The sequence below is a fragment of the Gossypium hirsutum genome, chromosome D02, assembly GCF_007990345.1.
Source record: "Gossypium hirsutum isolate 1008001.06 chromosome D02, Gossypium_hirsutum_v2.1, whole genome shotgun sequence".
NCBI classification, from domain to species: Eukaryota; Viridiplantae; Streptophyta; class Magnoliopsida; order Malvales; family Malvaceae; genus Gossypium; species Gossypium hirsutum.
The window spans coordinates 47,223,166-47,242,090 of NC_053438.1; the positions used below are offsets into that span (position 1 = coordinate 47,223,166).

The following is an 18,925-nucleotide window of genomic DNA, read 5'->3' on the forward strand; positions in this document are numbered from 1 at the left end:
TCTCCGTGTTGTGACATAGTGACTAGTATCAGTTTAGCCGCTTTTGACTAATGCTATACCCTGAATTTACAATTCTAAGACCTCAAAAGCCTTTCTAGTGCATGAGCTCACAATAAGGTACATTTATAGATTTCTAGCCTCTAATTATTCGGGCCACAATGATTCTTCATCTATCTTAAGTAAGACAGGATTATTTTTCTTTTTTGTGTATGCACTCAGGTTAGAGAGTCAATTTAGGATATTGGTTGCACAAATGTTTCATGTCATTATACGAGCTCACCAACCACTCATAATAGGCTCATATATCACACATTTAGCCCTATACATTTTTCCATCTGGTATTGATTTTTCATCTTTTACATATGCATTTACTATGGATCCATTAGATGAATATTGTTTGGATTCTATGGGTTTGCTTAGTGGCACCCCTATTGGATTTCATTTTTCTCCCCAAGTACTGCTCGCAGCAACAGAGTTTTTCGTCAACAAAATAGTCCTGCTCCTAAGAAATAAGAGAAGCAACCCCCTTTTGCTATGGAAGAACGAGTAAACCGCATCGAGACTTGCCTAGACACAATGGGAGCTCAAATCTCAAACATTCTCGCCATATTGGGAAGCGAACATTTCTAACACCCTCCACCGAATTAAATATACACGGGGAGTGCACTTTACCCTTTTCTTTTGCTATTCTTTTAATTTGTACATTGGGGACAATAAGGGCTAAGTGAGGGGACATGCCATGCTATTTCTTCTATGCATGTGTTAATTCGTATACTAAGATTATTCCTTAATTCATTTAAAAAATGAACTTCCAATTCCTATGCTTAGTTTATTTAAATAATTAGGTGATGCATGAATAACTATTGTTTACTTTGATCAATAAAGTATTGTGTAGAGTTGAAAATGTTATGGCTAAGTCAATATTTCATAAAAACTGTTGGCTCTTTAAACTTGCCGAATAAAAATATTCAGTCTCATTTAAGTAAAAAAAAGAGAAAAAATATCCGCTAATGGCTTAGTTATGAGTGAAGATTTCGAAAATGTGATCAAATTGAGTAACCAGGATGAGGTGTTTGGGTTGTCATCTCATTTTGCATAAAAAGATTTGAGTGACGAACCGAAACTTGTAACACTCCCCTAACTGAGCTGCCTTGAGAAAGGAGAAATAAACTAATTGGGGACATGTCAAATTGAGTAACCGGGGTGAGGTGCTTAGGTTGTCTTCTTATTTCACGTAAAAATATTTGACTGCATCTCAAAATTATGGAAAAATTCATTGAGTACGATTGTGTCACAAGTTTGATAAAGCCTAAATTTAGTGAAATAGTTGAATTTTGCATAATGTTAGAAATTTTACAAAAGGCTTATTGGTTGAACCTAGCAATTATTTTTTATTCAACTAATTGTTTGCGTTATGCTTGGTTGAGGAAGGAGATTTGATTTCGAAAAGAATTATCGAATGTTTTCTAGTATAGGAATACACATCATGCTTAAGGACAAGCATCAGCTAAGTAGGGGAGAATTGATAACAAGCTTAATTTGTATGTTTAACGCACCCAATTTTGGTAATTTTTGCTACTGAGTCTGTAAATTTTGGTTAATTTTGTCAGGTACTCAGTTGGAGCATCGAAATTTGAGTTAGCAAGCAAATCGGGCTAAATTGGAGCACAAGTAATAATAGGGCGCCAAATTGAAAATTTTGAGAAATTTATGGCTGATCAGATTTTCTATTTGACTTTATAAAAGCTAGATTTAGAAAAAATCTGATATAAAATCTGATGTTTTATGTGGTTGGTTGTTAGATGAATCAAGCTAAAATTAGCATATGGCATGTATATAAATACCTTGTATGGTGGCTCTAGAAAATACGCTGGAGATTGAATAAAATACAATTTGTTTTCTCTCATCTCTTTCCTTCATTTGTAGCAAAAATTTTGTGAGCATTCTGCCATTTCGTTTTCTTTTCCTATTTCTTACACTTTTAGTTCAATTGTTTCCTAAGTCCTTCCTGCTTTCCATCCTTCATCATTACCATTAAATTTGTTCCTATAAATCAGCAAAGCATGATTAATTTCATGCTCAACTAATTTCCTTTTAGCTTTAGCCCGGTTATCATTTTGACAAAAAATCGTGAGATATGGACCCGCACTAGAAAACCTTTCAACACGGTATTCACTATCTCTCTGGTATATGAGATAGTCACAATCGTCCCTTAAAGTTAATTAAATTTCAATTGAAAAAACGCGTGTTAGGTTGGAATTGATTAGCGTACAGTTGGGGAAATGAGACGGTCGTCTACCGAGTTTGAATCCCCGCGAACAAACTGGCATGTCCAATTGGAAAAAGCTAGTTGGGTTCCGTCAAGGGAGATAGTGATCGGATTTAAACGACCCATGTGATTGGGGCTGTTGATTTGAGTTGGACTTTTCTGGATCGCAAGGTTGCTGAGATCTTAAATCACGAACGCGTGTTACGTGGTTAGATAATCAGTAAGGGTTGGTTTGCAAGTCGTATCAAAACCAACTACACAAGGAAGAGTTGGTGATTGGGGTGTCCTCAATCGCTATAACCAACTTATCGTTAAAAGAAAGGAAATCCATTTTCAAGGATTGATTCGATTTTGGAGTGTACCAAGGCTGAGGCTAAGCATAAATAAACTTGATTCATCGATTTAATTTAATTTTCTTAATTTATTTTGCAATCATAATTTTGTTTTTATTCTATTTTATTTTACATTTGTTTTTTTATTTTATTTATCAACTAAAATCCCCCTTTTTTATTTATTTTACAACTCTACATGCATAGGTCGTTGGCAGGACAACTGCTTAGACTTAGAAATCTGGTAATGAAAATAGGAAAATTAGGAGTCCCAGTCCCTGTGGGGTCAACCCTACTACTCTATAATACTAGTTAATTAAGTTAGAGCAAAGGAAAATGTATTTGGTGGTTTCGACGCCTTTAAATGATATAAATGGTGTTTTTGGCTTGTATTTTATGCTTTTGAATAAGTTGAGAGATGGTATAATGTTTGCTTGTGGCTTAAGTGAACTTAGGGCTATATGAATTGCTTTGAAAGATTCATTTTGGAATACACGATCTAACACACGGTACTATGCCACACATAGGCATGTGGCACGGCCGTGTTGTATGTATGATTTGAGTGATGATTGGTGTACACGGCTCCAATGAGTTACACGACCTAGACACATGGCTGTATGACTCCAACTTACACAGCTTCAGTCTGTTATATGGCCTAACAACATGGCCGTGTGGCCCAGTATACACAACTTCAGTTTGTTGCATGATTTAGATACATGGCCATGTTATCTAGCTCCACATGGCATCATCCTGTCACACGGCCTGGCCACACTACCGTGTGACCCCTGTTTTTTCCTTTTTATCTATCTTTTTGTAAAAGTTTCAAACTAGTCCTGAATTGATTCAGAGTTGGTTTAAGAGCTTCGTAAGCTCGATTGAGACTCAGTTTTGATTGTAAAACATATCATACTTATATTATTGAATGTTTTGCTATTTGATTGAATATTAAGTTGAATTCATAAAATGATAGTTATTGTAACTGTTGTAACATCATACAGCTCAGGTCCGGTGACAAGACCGGGTGTAGGGTGTTACAACTTAACTTTCTCATAGGTGAGCATGTTAACTACCAAAGGTTTGAGCTTACATTTCCCTAGAACATGGTCCTTAATGTCACAACAAAGTGAGCAGAAGAAACATAAGTATCCATATGTATTAAACATTATAAACATAACTTAAAACATCACCAATTTGTACCATTTCACATAATTTCATCACGATTTCATATACTTTCATTAAGTTACTAATCCATGCCAACACCATTTTGGTCACATACCTTTATAGCTTATCAAATCCGGTTCATTTCCATTTTTTCGTTTTCAAAGTTCAATTTTAACATTTCGCCTAATGGAACCCTAGTAAAATGGACTCGGACACACGAGTGAACTACATCACACCAAGATAGCTCATCTAAACATAAACTACACCACACAAAGGCACCGAAGTGCAAAGCTCGTAGGCATCAAATGTATATACATATTCAAATACATCTTTCTGCCACACCAAGGTCACCAAAGAGATAGTGAATACTTGATGATCCGCAACAAATATTAGATCTCTCAATAATATATCATAATCTCAACATCGTCAACTAACCCATACACAAGCGCACATATGATCTTATCAGCATGCCAACTTTATCCTAACATTTTACTAAGTTCACATGGGTATCAATCATCTATATTTGCATACACATAAATCGTGACTATCGCATATCAATTTCTAAATTACGTTGATTGAATCTATGCATGAATCACACATCCATTTAATGATATATTTAAGATATTTTGACATTATTCTAGTCACGATCAATAGGTATAACATCAAGCACTTATCTCAATTCATCTAAATTCAATTACATTTCTAGCCAAGTATGCCAATTTCTACCAAAATCTAAACTTAAGTTCAAACATAGATAAAAATGGAAAAAAAAAGCACAAGCATACCTATTAAACAAGGAAAGGGTAGTAAGTTCCATAAAAACTTACCTTTTAAAACACAAAACGAGCAGATTTCTTAGGGCTTATTCCTCAATTTTAGCTTTTCCTCTACAAGCTCCACTTTTATCCAATTTCAATTATATACAAATATATATACCAATCAATATCATATAGTAACACACAATAGTCATTCTATGGTTCACAACAACAATGCCATGAGATGCATGATCTTAATTAATCCCCTTTTTTAATATACACATCTTTTGTATTTTAATCAATTTAGTCCCTAAACTCGGGATAAACATATCTTTTGGTTCCTAACTTTGGATCAAAATCTGATTTCACATTCTTTCATTAGGGACCCTATACTTTCTATTTCTAGCATAATTTCATGACATGTTTTACATTTATTCAATTTTTTCCCTAATGTTACAAAGCTAACAAACAAAACTTAATTAACTTTGTAATTTAGTCTTTATCATGATCTAAGCTCAACATCTATCAATTCCAAGCGTAATTCATCAATTTATCAACAATAGAAACTTGATAAAAAATTCAAAAATTGATCAAATTGATACTTGAGCTTGCTAAAGCAAGCTCCCATGATCATAAATCTATAAACATTATAAGAAAAAGGTTTGATTTCCTTACCAATTTAATGGCCAAAAGTTGAAACATAAAAGATGGTTTCTTCCTTTCTTCCTATGGTGGTATGTCTAAGAATGAAGAAGAAGATGATAATTTTCTCTTTCTTCCCACAAGCTTATCATTTATAGCTTAATTAATGCTTAATTAACTTAACAAATCATGTTTAGTTAACTTAATAAAGCATATTTGTCTATTTAATTACATAATTAAGTGTAAGTGTATGTTAACATTAAAATCCACCATCTCATGTTATTTATTGGTTTAATTTCCATTTTCATCTTTTGGATAATTACTATCTAAGTCCTCAAGCCTTTTCTTAATTAAAAATGAATAGTGATGACTTTTACAATTTAGCTATTGAGTTTTAATTAACTATCTTATTGGCTAAATTACTTTACGATTCTTTATTATATTCTCAGATAACTCCATAAATATTCTTATTTTATATTTATAGACTCAATCTATAAAAATGAGATTCTAAAACCACATTTTCTAGTACCACTGAAAACCGAGCAGTTACACATCAAACATATGTCTTGTGACTTGACCTTATACGTATTAAGACTTAACTCCCTTATCTTAGCTCTCTAGATTCAATGCTTAAGTGTCTCGAGACAAGGGGTTCTTGTATTGAGACTTAGAATAACGCAAATCTAGCTTAGCTTTGATGATTGCTTGTCTTGAGACTAAAGATTGTTTGTCTCGAGACCTGACATATATGTCTCGAGACTATTACCCAGAAATGTATGAAATGGTCATTTTTGTTCATAGTGTCTCGAGACAAGTGCACCAATTGGTCTAAAATGCATTATCCCAAGTGCAAAAATAGTGTTTAGGCACTACCTAATTCACACCAAAGTTATAACAAGTCAATCCACATCTATTTGGCATGAAAAGACATATTTAGCATCTTAAATCAATGTGTCCCAAGCATCATAACTTGGCTTAATTGAACCAACTAATAGCTTACACAAAATTATCCTTACAACATAAGATAAGTAGTACCAAAATCATCCAAAATATTTAACACCATCACATTATGATATTTATAATTCAAAACATCATAAAGACTCCAAAATACTGACTAATATGTACTTAACATTAATGGTTAGTTGAGCTAAGAGTTGGCGACTTGGATGTTGTCAGACTCACAATCCCTTCAAGTGCCTAAATTAAGCTTGCTCACAGAAACAAACAAATTCGTATGTTGAGTATTGCATACTCAATGGTGCTAACATATATGAAATCAATACCATACTTTTAATAACTAAATAAACTAACATTTCATAACATGATTTTACCAAGTTAAAACTCATTCTTCATACCATCAATGTATATACACTAGTTTATTCCATCGAGGTCAAATAACCAATACAATTTATAAATCTTCCTTTATACAAACTTCTCTCACATCATTCTCTGTAACATATCAGGCTTCCGCTCATGTATAAATTCATATTCATAGAAAAACTCTTTATTCGTAACATGATATTATTTTCATTTTTTTTCAATCTCATTATCAAAATCACTTCATATTTATTATCAATATTATCATTATCAAATATGATTTTTAGATTGACAGTTCATTATAGAATCAAAATGACATATCATTTTCAGAATCAAAATGACATTTGATTATTAATATCAGAATGATATTTTATTTTCAAAATCCGAATAACATATCATTATTAACTTGTAACCCTTATTTATTAAATGCAGACATGAGTATGGGTACAAGAATTAATCCCCTAACACTCAACAATAAGCACTGAAGTGCTGATCAGGCATAAATGCATTTATCACCCTAACACTCCACAAAATGAATCGCATCAAAGTGCTAGAATGAATTGCACCGAATTGCTAGAATGTACCACACCGAAGTCCCAGAATACCCTTACTAACAACATATACGAATCTTATGGCATGCCAACTATACCTTGACTATGTCTAGCATTATTTAATAGGGCAATTTCATAGTTTCATAGTATTGTTACACATAATAACCATAGTTTCATTTTCCTATATCAAATCATTCATATTTCAATTCCTAAATATCATTCTCTAATACATAATCAACAAAAACATTCTATCCCACTTACTTTTCATAATAATAACCATAATAATCAACATCTTACTACCACATCGAGTTTCATATATACATACTTGGTAGCTTATCAATTATACAAAAAATTCAACACAACATAATAGAACATATTCAAGTTTCATACATCACTAACAATTCAATAAGTTTGGTTATTTAATAGAATTCATAAAAAGAAAAGAAAATTATAAAAGTACAAACATAGATTTACACAAGAATTCAACAAGATATCAAGTCTCAATTACAACTTATCACTCATGAAACAAAACTTTAACATTTTGCCATTTGCTCATTTCATTATACTATCATCACAACTTTATTTTTCACAATTAATAAAACTCAAACTTCATTTTATAAGATTAATCACTAATATCCCTTTATTTCATTTAATTCAATATATATTTAAGGTATCATGTATTTGCACATATATATATAGCTCATGCATACCTAATTAACAACTCATAGTCTAGCTTCTCATTTCAACAAAGATTACTCATTTATTTATCATTTAATTCATCAATTACTATTTAAAGGTTTAATCAACAAGTATAAATAATAACCAAAACAACAAGCAACGTCAATATAATCATAAGTTAAATATTTAATTATTTTATGTAATGAAGACAAATTATGTTAGCACAAACCGATTTCATTATCTGACACCCATTTTCACCTTTGATCCTCGACATCCGACCTAATCGCTAGCCAATACATTATAAAGGTCAAATATGAAGGGGAAAGAACTTGATTTTTAATTATTCTCCCTAAGCTACAATTTAGTGAAGGAACAAGATGAAAAATTACTTTTTGATTTCTCTCTCCCACTTTCATATATTTATGCATGAATTTAACATATAAATAATTCATAAATGGATGGCCATGATGGGTTTTTGATTAACTAATTGGAGATGGATGGCTAGGATAAATTTTTTCCACTAATTAAACTTTAACTATGGCTAAATTTCTCTTAGGTCCCTAGAATAATAGTTATTCAAGTCCTTTCTAAATTCTTAATCAATTCTTATTAGTTTAGTCACTAAGCAATTTAGTCATTATACTATTTTAATATTCAACATAATTAATTACTAAATAATTTTATTTCTCATTCATTCACTAATATTTTTATTTCCTAATCCCACTCTCTTTATAACTGCTCTATTAAAATTTTTTATGGCTCGATTAAATAAACTCGACCCCAAAATTAATTTTTTCGACACCAACGAAAATAAAGTCATTACAACCCATGCTTTCCATGAAGAAGAAGAAGAAGAAGAAACTAAGCTTAAAAAATTAGTTTTCTACAAGATTTTAACAAAGAAACAACTTGGGTAGTGAAAACTTTTAAAGAGATTTGACGAGAGGTTAGAAAAAAGAGGAGAGAAAGCTTTCTCTTTTCTCTAGTGGAAGGGACATTAAAGAAGGAAACTATGAAATCTTTTCATCTTTTCTTTCTTTCTTTCTTTCTTTGTTGGGTAAACTATAAAAATGGTCCTAAACTATGTATGTATTCCTGTTTTGGTCACCCAACTTTAAAAGTTTTCAATTTAGGCATTAATGTTTGAATTCGTTCCTGTTTTGGTCACCCGTCGTTAATTTGATAACTGAAAGCCTTTTCTAACTAGTATCATAACATATTTAGTCCTCAATACTTACATATTCTATCAATTTGATTCTAATTCTAAATAATTCAATAAATTTTACCCTTCACCTTTACAAATTCTATCAATTTGATCCTCAAACTTCCTAAACAAAGCTTTTAGCTTTTAAAATAGAGGCATTCCATGTCTATAAATTTGTAAAACCCAAAAAAGAAAAAAAATTCTCCAATAAAAAAAAACTATGATATATGTTTATGTTTTACATTGAACCAAGTATTGTTTGGACTTATGACACTTATGCTTTGGGTTATCAACTTCTCGGTTTTGAGCTTAATGGACTTATATTTGTCTTTGGTTTTAATCTTTAAAGAAATATAAGCATAATATATGAGGGGTTAAATTTGATGTATTGATGGTATAATTTATGTATTATCAATAAATTATACAATAATACATCATTTAATATTTTAAAAAATAAATTAATTTACAATTACTTAGTTTTATTTTGATTGATGTATCATTTGATTAATTAGTAATGGATAAAAATAAAATTATATATTAGCACTGAATGTAAATAAAGATATATAGGAAAATTTATTAAAACCGTTTGATAAAAAATCCAATTACCCCTTATGGTTTGAAAATACCTAATCACTCTCTTAAGGTTTGATGAAAACTCCATTGGCCCATAAGATATATTTATTCATAAAATTTTACCCTTTATTAATTATTCATTATTCAATTTATTTTTGTTATCTTCAATCTTTATATTCAATAATATTCAATTAAAAATAAAAATATTTAATTAGTTATAAAAATATTTTAATTATCATTAAATTAAAATATAAGGTGCCTTATATCCTAACCATTTGTTTTATTAGAGATTTTTTTTTGGGGTTTTGCAAATTTATAGATGTGGAATGCCTCTATTTTAAATGTTGAAAGCTTTAGTTAGGAAGTTTGAAGATCAAATTAATAGAATTTGTAAATGTGAATGGTTAAATTTGTTGAATTATTTTAAATTAGGATAAAATTGATAGAATATGTAAGTATTGAGGACTAATATGTTAAAGACTTTTTGTTATCAATTTAACGACTGGTGACCAAAACAAGAACGAGTTCAAATGTTAGTGTCTAAATTAAAAATTTTAAAAATTAAATAACCAAAACAAGAACATGAGCATAGTTAAATAACCATTTGTATAATTCATCCTTCTTTCTTTTATTCTAAATTATCAAGTCAAAGTCAACAAAATTTTAAATAAGTGGTCGAAAATTTTCCATGATTTAAAAATCTAAAATCTATAGCCATTAATTTTTCTCATCTCTAAACACATAAAATAATTTCTAAAATATTTAACATGACACTCATAAAAATTCCAATATAATATCTTTTAATAGAAAATTTACACTTTTAGCCCTTTTTTTCTTATCACTTCACTTTATTAATACCACTTAAACAATTAACACTTTAAATCTTCTCATAACATCATAAAGGTCCATAATGCTATCCAACAATGCAAAACAAAAAATGCATTTTAATTTTTTCCCGACCAAGAATGGAAAATTTACATTTTGGTCCCTTTAGTTTTTTTATTTAATTTAGTCCAAATTTGCTTTCCTTGATTCATATACATATTACATGTCAACTTGTCAACAAATCATTATTAATTCATAATTTCTCACACTGGTTATTTTACACTCTAGTCTTCATACTTTTCCAAATGTTCAATTAAGTCATTTACCCACATTTTCAAATCCAAAATTTACTTAATTGATTGCCAACAATAAATCCTTATAATTTTTTTTAAAAATTATCTTTATTGGTATCATAATCAAATTTCTTAAAAAATTGTTGTAGCGGTTCTCAGAACAGTGCCACTTACGTATCGAAAAATTTGGGGTGTAACAAGGACTTGCCCAAATAAAAGCCTACTGCTTGCTTCTTCGAAAGCTCGAACCGAATTCTATAAGTGAACATCCCTGAGCCATCAAATCTATCAGAAGAGTTATCTAAAGTAAGGTATTGAAGCATTTTAGGAAGGGTTTATGATAAAAAAATACTCTTGTGCTTTATTAAATCTTTCAATGTGGTACGTGCACTTTTAATTTATCTAATGTGGTACTTATATTTTTTTACCTTCATCATTTTAATACTATATCTTAATAGCATTAATTTCTATCTCAAATTGACACGTGGATCAATATTATGGTAAGACATAGTAGCGTGGGTCCCCTCAAAATTTTTTAATGAGCATTTTTTTAATTTTAAAAGTCAAAATCATTTAAAAAAAAGTCAATAGCAAAATTCATGAAGCCAATATTTTCCGTAGTAATAATAATAATAATAATAATAATAATAATAATAATAATAATAATAATCTAAAAAATCATTTTCTTACAACTTCATTCCATACACATCTCACGATTTCGTGTTAAAAAATTAAAATTCTCAAGATTTAATCTTCTCCAAAAAATTAAAAAAAAAACTATAAAATAAAAGAATAAAATTGATGTTGTTGTTGGCGTCTTTTCGTCACCTCCACCATATTTTCAATTAAGTCTCCACAGCTCTCCCTTAAGATAGATTCTAGATTTGTAATCATCATTAACCTCTCCTTGCCCATTCAAACAAGTTCTAAGATGGGACGAACTTGAAAACACTTTAACAAAGGCCCTATTCTTCTTTGCATTTTTGGAGTCAAAAACATTTTTGACACAGTAAATAATAATAAAGTAAGTGTTTTTGAAGTCAAAAGTAATTTTGAATTTGAACGAAAAGCTAAAATTTATAATTTTACATTTGAAAAAGGCACTTTTAGAATCAAATGACTTTTTAATTATCATCTCTAATTAAATGTATCTTATGTAATATTTATATTTGATAACAATTATTTTTCTATTAAAGTTTATTTCAAATATATAACATTATATAATTATTTTTAATATTTAAAATATAGTTTCAATTTTCAAATTATATTTTACAAATAATTCTTATTAAATATTTAAAATTTATATTTCATATATTATTTTCTTATATTTTTATTAAAGTATCCACCGTATCATAATATCAATGAACTTTAACCTCATTTAAATGCTTTTTTTTTTACTTTACCAAATCAAAATATTTACCGTAAATTCATTTTTAGAATTTTAAAAATCTTAATACAAATAAAATCCTTCATATAAATTTTTTACCCAAACACACCCTTACATTTTAAACCAAACTATTAAATATCATATAATTAAAACAATTATAAACTAATTTTCAGAAACCTGAATATTGAATGCAAAATCTAATGATATAAAGATAACAAATTCACCCCAAAAATTTGGCCCTGCAAAGGTTATTTAAACCAAATATCCAAAAAATATTGAAAAATCAATCGTCTTTTCAAAATAATAAAACTTCAAAGCTTGATTGATTTATTTCATTTACATTCTCGTTAAAAATTTATAAAGTTTTTCAAAAAGAAAAGAAATTTTCAACAAACCCATAAATAAAAAAAATAGTCTTTAATGTTAAGTTTTTCATGTTTTTTGGGTTAAAATAATTTATGGGTTATTTATTTTTAGGTCTATTTGATTATTTGATATAAAAAATTTCTGACAAAAGCTGACATGTGATATTTTATAATTGAGCCACTTGTTTTGACATTTCATTAGTTAACGCATGACATGTATCACATTGGATAAATTGAAAGTGCATGTACCATATTAAAAGATTTAATAAAGTGCAATGATAACTTTTGCCATTAACCCTTTTAAGAAACGAGTTTGTGATGAGTCCTCACTGTGACAAGTAGCGTTGTTTGATAACTACGCTACAAATAAATCAAGGCTCAATCATTTAATAAATAAAGTCGCCTCACAGTCGTTTTTTTATTTTGGTACTTAAAGTTTAATAATTTTAAAAATATAGACAGCCAATCAAAACATGACATGATTTGTGATGTGACATATTAACTAATGATGTAGCATATGTGATGATTTGATCGTTGATTGATATTAATTAGTTGTTTATTGATTAAAAAATTTGTAAAAATTAAAAAGTTTTAAAATGGTAAAAAAATTATAAAAGTTGTTAAATTTCTTAAAAATTGTAAAAAAAATATAAAAATTCTTAAAGATTTTAAAAATATATAAAAAAATTTGGAGTATATAGCCCTTGTAGTACAAAGTAAATTTCATGAACCAGATGCATCTAATGTATGTTGTACCTAGAAAAATTGGAACACAACCTCTCTGTAAAGAGAGTTTGGTTACTTTCAGACCTGTTTGTATCTGCTTTTTCCATCTTTTTTTCCCTTTTAAAAGTCTGGAAACATCAGCAAAAGAGCAGGCTTTTTGTAACTTGAAAAGCCAACAATGGAGTGGTAAATTGGTTTAAATGGTGTTATTTTGATTGATTCTGATATGATTATTGGGTTTGGATTAAGGTTGAAAGTCAATTTTTTAAGCCACTCTGTATCTGTATTTCCAATTAATTTGTTTATTTTTATTTATTTGACTTTTTAATTAATTCATGAATTTCCATCTCACAATTCCATCAACGGAAAAAAAAGAGAAAACTTTGGAAATGGGATTGTGGGAATCAACTCAAATTCTAGCTCTTTTTTTCCTCCAAACTAAATTAGGGGTGTTGATAGGTCGGGTCGGGACTAACCAAAATTTTAGATCTGTTTGTTAGATTCAGTCTAAAAAATGGGTTTTAAATTTTATCCAAATCTAGTCTAGATATAAATGCTAAAACTTGAACCTAATCTAGTCCGCCCGTATTAATTTTTTATATTAATTTTTATATAATTTCTTGTTATAAAATATAATACATCAAAAATACTAAAAATATTAAATAAATGTTTTCCAAAAAATTAAAAATAAATTAAAAAATGTGTACTTAAATAACATTAAAATAGGTACAACTTAACAAGCAAATGCCTCTCAAATAATAACAAAATTAACAATAAAATAAGAGTTATATAATATCTAAACAATAACAACAAAATAATAGCAACATAATAGTGAAATAGTAGCAAAGTAGTGAAAAAAAGAAGAAAATAACAACAAAACAATAAAAAAAGCAATTTTTTTAGCATATTCGGGCTGGCTGGGCTAGGCTCGGGGCCAAAAAAGCTATACCCGAGGCCGAACCCATTTTCTAAACAGGTTTTTTTTCCCCAAACTCATTTTTCGGGCATATATTTCTATCAAAACCCTTCCACTTTTCGGACGGGTCTTCGGGCCGGGTGACCCAACCCATGGACAGGTCTAAACTGAACTGCTTAAATATTTTTATAATTTTTAAATATTTTATATTTTAAAATAATTTTTACCATTTTAAGAATTCGTAACAAATTTTTAATAATTTTTACAACTTTTTACAATTTTTAAGAATGCTTATAATTTTTTTACTATTTTTATAATTTTTAATATTTTAAAATATATTTATATATTGTAAAATAATTTTAAAATGATTTTTACTAATTTTATCAATTTTTTACATTTTAAAATAATTTTAATGAGTTTTTTACCAATCAATGCTAATTAAATCTGATAAACCTTCTATTACAAATTAAATTGCTACATAATTAATCAACAGTCATATTGTCAATCAATATATTACATCATCGATCAACACATCATTGATGATGTGACACATTCTAATTGGCCAAGTTTTTTAAAGCGGTTATGTTTTAAGTATCAAAATGGCTAATGGAGAAAAGTTCAAATACTAAAATGAGAAAAAAAATATTTAGGTATCAAAGTGAGAAAATGAATATGGTTCAGGGGCCAAATTAGGAATAAAGCCTGAACAAAAAAAAAAAGTATCAAAGTGAAATAACAGGGATAGTTTGAGGGACAAACAAGGATTAAGCCTTTAATTAAGGTACTGTTAGAATGAATAAGGATTTCATTCATTTTCAGGAAAGCAATGAGAAATGGCAGCGCGGACTGTTACTCAAGGTCTCAACGTTTTTTCTAAATTTTTATCTGTTAAACTATGGAACTCGCGGATAAAGGAGGCTGTAAATCAAGAAAGTGCCCAAAAAGCCCTTCTTCTCTTTTGCCAAATGAAGCAAAAAGATTTGGAACCAAACAACTTAACCTTTCCATTCGTTGCAAAAGCTTGTGCCAAGCTTTCCAATCTCAAATGCTCCCAATCTGTCCACAGCCAAATCTTGAAATCCCCATTTGGAAACAACATTTTCATTCAAACAGCAGTGGTAGATATGTACGTAAAATGTGATAAAGTGGATTATGCATACAAAGTGTTTGAAAGAATGCCCGATAGAGATTTGGCGGCTTGGAATGCAATGCTTCTGGGTTTTGCTCAGTTGGGTTTTCTAGGTGAAGTTTTTTGTCTTCTTGATGGGATGAGGTTCGCTGGAATCCACCCTGATTCAGTCACTGTTGTGGGACTTAGTCTGGGAGTTTTGAGTGTGAAGAGTTTGGAATTAGTTAGAGGAATTCATGCCTTTGGGATTCAAAATGGGGTAGCTGCTAATGTTTCTGTAGCTAACACTTGGATTTCGGTATATGCCAAATGTGGTGACTTGGCATCGTCTGAGAAGGTTTTTGATGAGATTGATGTGAAGACTGTCATCTCCTGGAATTCCATGATTGCTGGATATGCAAACTTCGAAAATTTTCTTGATGCTTTTGGTTTATATCGAAGGATGTTAGTAGCAGGAATTAGGCCTGATGCAAGCTCTATTGTCAGCTTGATTTCATCTTGCGTGCAACCAGAAGCACTATTTCAAGGAACGCTAATTCATTCTCATGGAATCAAATTGGGTTGTGACTTGAACTTATCTGTAACCAATACCCTTATATCCATGTATTCCAAGTGTGGAGATGTTAATTCTGCAAGACTCTTATTTGACTGCATGTCTGATAGGACACATGTTTCGTGGACTGTTATGATTAGTGGATATGCTGAGAAAGGAAATATGGATGAGGCAATGTCCTTATTTTTTTCAATGGAAAAAGTTGGTGAGACACCTGATTTGGTTACTATACTTTCTTTGCTTTCAGGTTGCAGCAAGACAGGGTCCCTTGAGCTTGGAAAATTAATTGACAGTTATGCCAAATCTAAAGAGTTTAAAGATAATATAATGGTTTGTAATGCACTAATAGACATGTATTCGAAATGTGGTAGTATAGTTGAGGCTAAGGAGGTCTTTCATGCCATGCGTGAGAAGACTATTGTTTCTTGGACTACCATGATCTCTGGTTGTGCTATGAATGGACAATTTGAAGAAGCTTTGGACCTTTTCCATCAGATGAGGAGTTTGGGCTTGAAACCTAACCACATAACGTTCCTTGCTGTCCTTCAAGCTTGCACTCATGCAGGCTTTCTTGATAAAGGATGGGAGTTCTTCAATATGATGACCATAGTTTATGATATCAGTCCTGGATTAGATCATTATTCATGTATGGCAGATCTTCTTGGACGTAAAGGTAAGCTAAAAGAAGCTTTGGAGTTTGTTCTAAATATGCCAATTGAACCAGATGCTGCCATACTGAGTGCATTGCTTAGTGCTTGCAAGGTTCACCAGAACATTGAGATTGGTAAGTACGTAGCAAGTCGCTTGCTTGAGATGGAGCCTCAAGAGGCTGCCCCATATGTGGAGATGGCAAATATATATGCATCAACTGGAAAGTGGGATAGAGTTGCAATGATAAGGTTATTGATGAAACACAACAAAGTGAGCAAATCCCCTGGGGAAAGCCTCATTCAGATTAATGGAAAAACACATAGATTTACTGTTGAAGATAGAAGTAACTCTGAAGGTGTGCTTATATTTACTTTGTTGGATGATTTAGCATTGCAATTAAAAGATGATGGATATCTTCTGCATTTGGGGTATATTCCAGAATTTGAATTCATTTGACTCTTATTGCTTTTATAAAAAAATTAAAAGTTTGTTTAATATTATAAGTAATCTTTTATAGTTTTAAAGACTCATGGTGATATATATTCCGATATAATACGTAAATGTATCTAAGAATAGCATCATACATCAAATTTCTCACTTTTCCATAAATAAAATACATAAACAGAAACACCCTCGATCACAATGTTGTAGCCTTTTATCCCTAGGAAATTTGAGAGCCAGAGTGAATGCCCTGCCCTCGAATCATTTGTGCAAGGCCTCCAATGATGAAACCATCCATATCCCTTGCCACCACACCCGCACCACCACTATGATCGCTTGCAAAGTAAGCACCCACCACGTTAACCTTGATAGCTTGCACAAGAGGAGAAGCCCACTTCACATGCCGCGGTTATCTTGCAAACAGAAGTTAGATTGCAGCGTCCGTGCACGATTAAAGTCCCCTCTAAGAGGAGTTTCTTTCCCTGCAGCACAAACTCGTTACGCATATTCCAAATTTGCGAAAACAAAACAATAACGCTAGAGAAACCATGAATATCCATGACCTCATAGAACTTCCAAGCCAATCCATGTAATCCGTGTAATTATCATCAAGGAGACTCTCATGCAACCCCCCAAGTGTAAGAACCTCTTTAGCATAAGCACAAACCCTAATAGCATGAATAATATCTCCCGAGCCATTCTCACATCTTTTACTAGCGGGATTATTTGACATTGGAGTAGTAACTACCTTTATTGAAGTAGGTAAAATTCTATGATCAAGTCTCCACCCAAAAATTTTAATCTTTGGGAGATTCTTGATTTTTCCAAAAAGTTTAATCGCCAAAACTCTCTATGGGTACTAGCATCCAACTCATTGAGTAACAAATTGTACTCAAATTGTGTAGAATAGACCCAGAGCTTGCATGCCCCCAAACCAAAACATCCTATAAAGGCACAATAGGAATCGGCAGTTGCAAGATAGATTATGTATCACTATCAGAAAACAAGTAGTGCAACATCCCCAAAATCCCATGATGAAAGGTTTTCGACCCCACCTGATTTTCTCAGGAACTCAAGAGCACAATAGGACTTGAGGCACCTAACTTATCCTCTAATGGTCGAATGTAATTTCCATTGCTCAACCTCCAAAAATAGCCTGACAAGAGTGTATCAATAGCCTGTGAAATACTAAACCAAACATATGAATGCTTATCTACCAATATAGCATAAAAAAGTGTTACCATGAGGGAAATATTTCGCATTAAAGACCTTATAACAAAGAATTTTTGTGGTGCAAAAACCTCCCAACAAGGTCCATTCACACCCTTCGTTAAAATTTAAAATAATCAAGAACAAAATAATATTAAAACTAGATGCGGAAGCGTACCTAAATTCATGAATTCTTAAATTTTTTTTGGATCTTGGGGATTTCATCTTCCAAATTAGCACACAAGAATATTTGCTCTTTCTTTTCTAAAGATGGGATATTAGAAAAGTTACCTTGTGTGTAATTTGGGGACCATAACCATAATATATATAACTTTGGCACATTAACCCTAATTCCTAATGTAACACCCCTTACCCGGCCCGGTCGCCAGACCCAAATAATAAGATGCTATGACAAACTTCAACAATCGACAAATAACTTTCTAAACAAAACTCAAATATTGATATTTAAACCATATATATATATGAGCATATTAGAACTTTTGAACTCTACAAGGACCTAATTTGTAAAATTCGAGCAAATAGTTTAACTATCAATTTTGAAAATCCACAGTTGGTATTGATACTAAATCGATACCTCACTATAATTCGATACCAAAACTCAATTATTTTTTCTTTGCAAAACAAGGGTATCGATAATTATTTTATGGTATCGATATTTTATGAGAAAATATCGATACTTAAATAAAAATCGATACTATTTTGACATTCTGTTTATTTTAATACTATACATAATAACAAGTATCGATACAAATGCTAAAAATATCGATACCTGGGTCAGGAATGGTAAAAACTATATTCAAAAGGTTCATTTCAAGACCAGAATTCACATAAACTCAAATGATAAGCTTAAATGTATTTATAGATACACAACTCAATTCAAAAACACAAGTTTTCATATCAAACACATTATTAAAATCAACCAACCTAGAT

At 30.6% G+C, this 18,925-nt stretch overlaps 1 protein-coding gene and 1 long non-coding RNA gene across 2 annotated transcripts; one reads left to right on the plus strand and one right to left on the minus strand.

The window, feature by feature from the left end:
• Positions 1-14,632: 14,632 nt before the first annotated feature.
• Positions 14,633-16,843, plus strand: LOC107936312 (pentatricopeptide repeat-containing protein At4g19191, mitochondrial). The gene has a single exon (XM_016869011.2). The coding sequence runs from the start codon at positions 14,825-14,827 to the stop codon at positions 16,778-16,780; it is 1,956 nt and encodes a 651-aa protein (XP_016724500.1). The 5' UTR covers positions 14,633-14,824; the 3' UTR covers positions 16,781-16,843.
• A 62-nt stretch (positions 16,844-16,905) lies between these two features.
• On the minus strand, positions 16,906-17,682 carry LOC121214668 (uncharacterized). The gene is made up of 2 exons (XR_005910279.1): positions 17,329-17,682; positions 16,906-17,247 (listed from the first exon to the last, which is right to left on the minus strand). It is a non-coding gene; the product is annotated as an uncharacterized lncRNA (long non-coding RNA).
• Between the last annotated feature and the right edge of the window lie 1,243 nt (positions 17,683-18,925).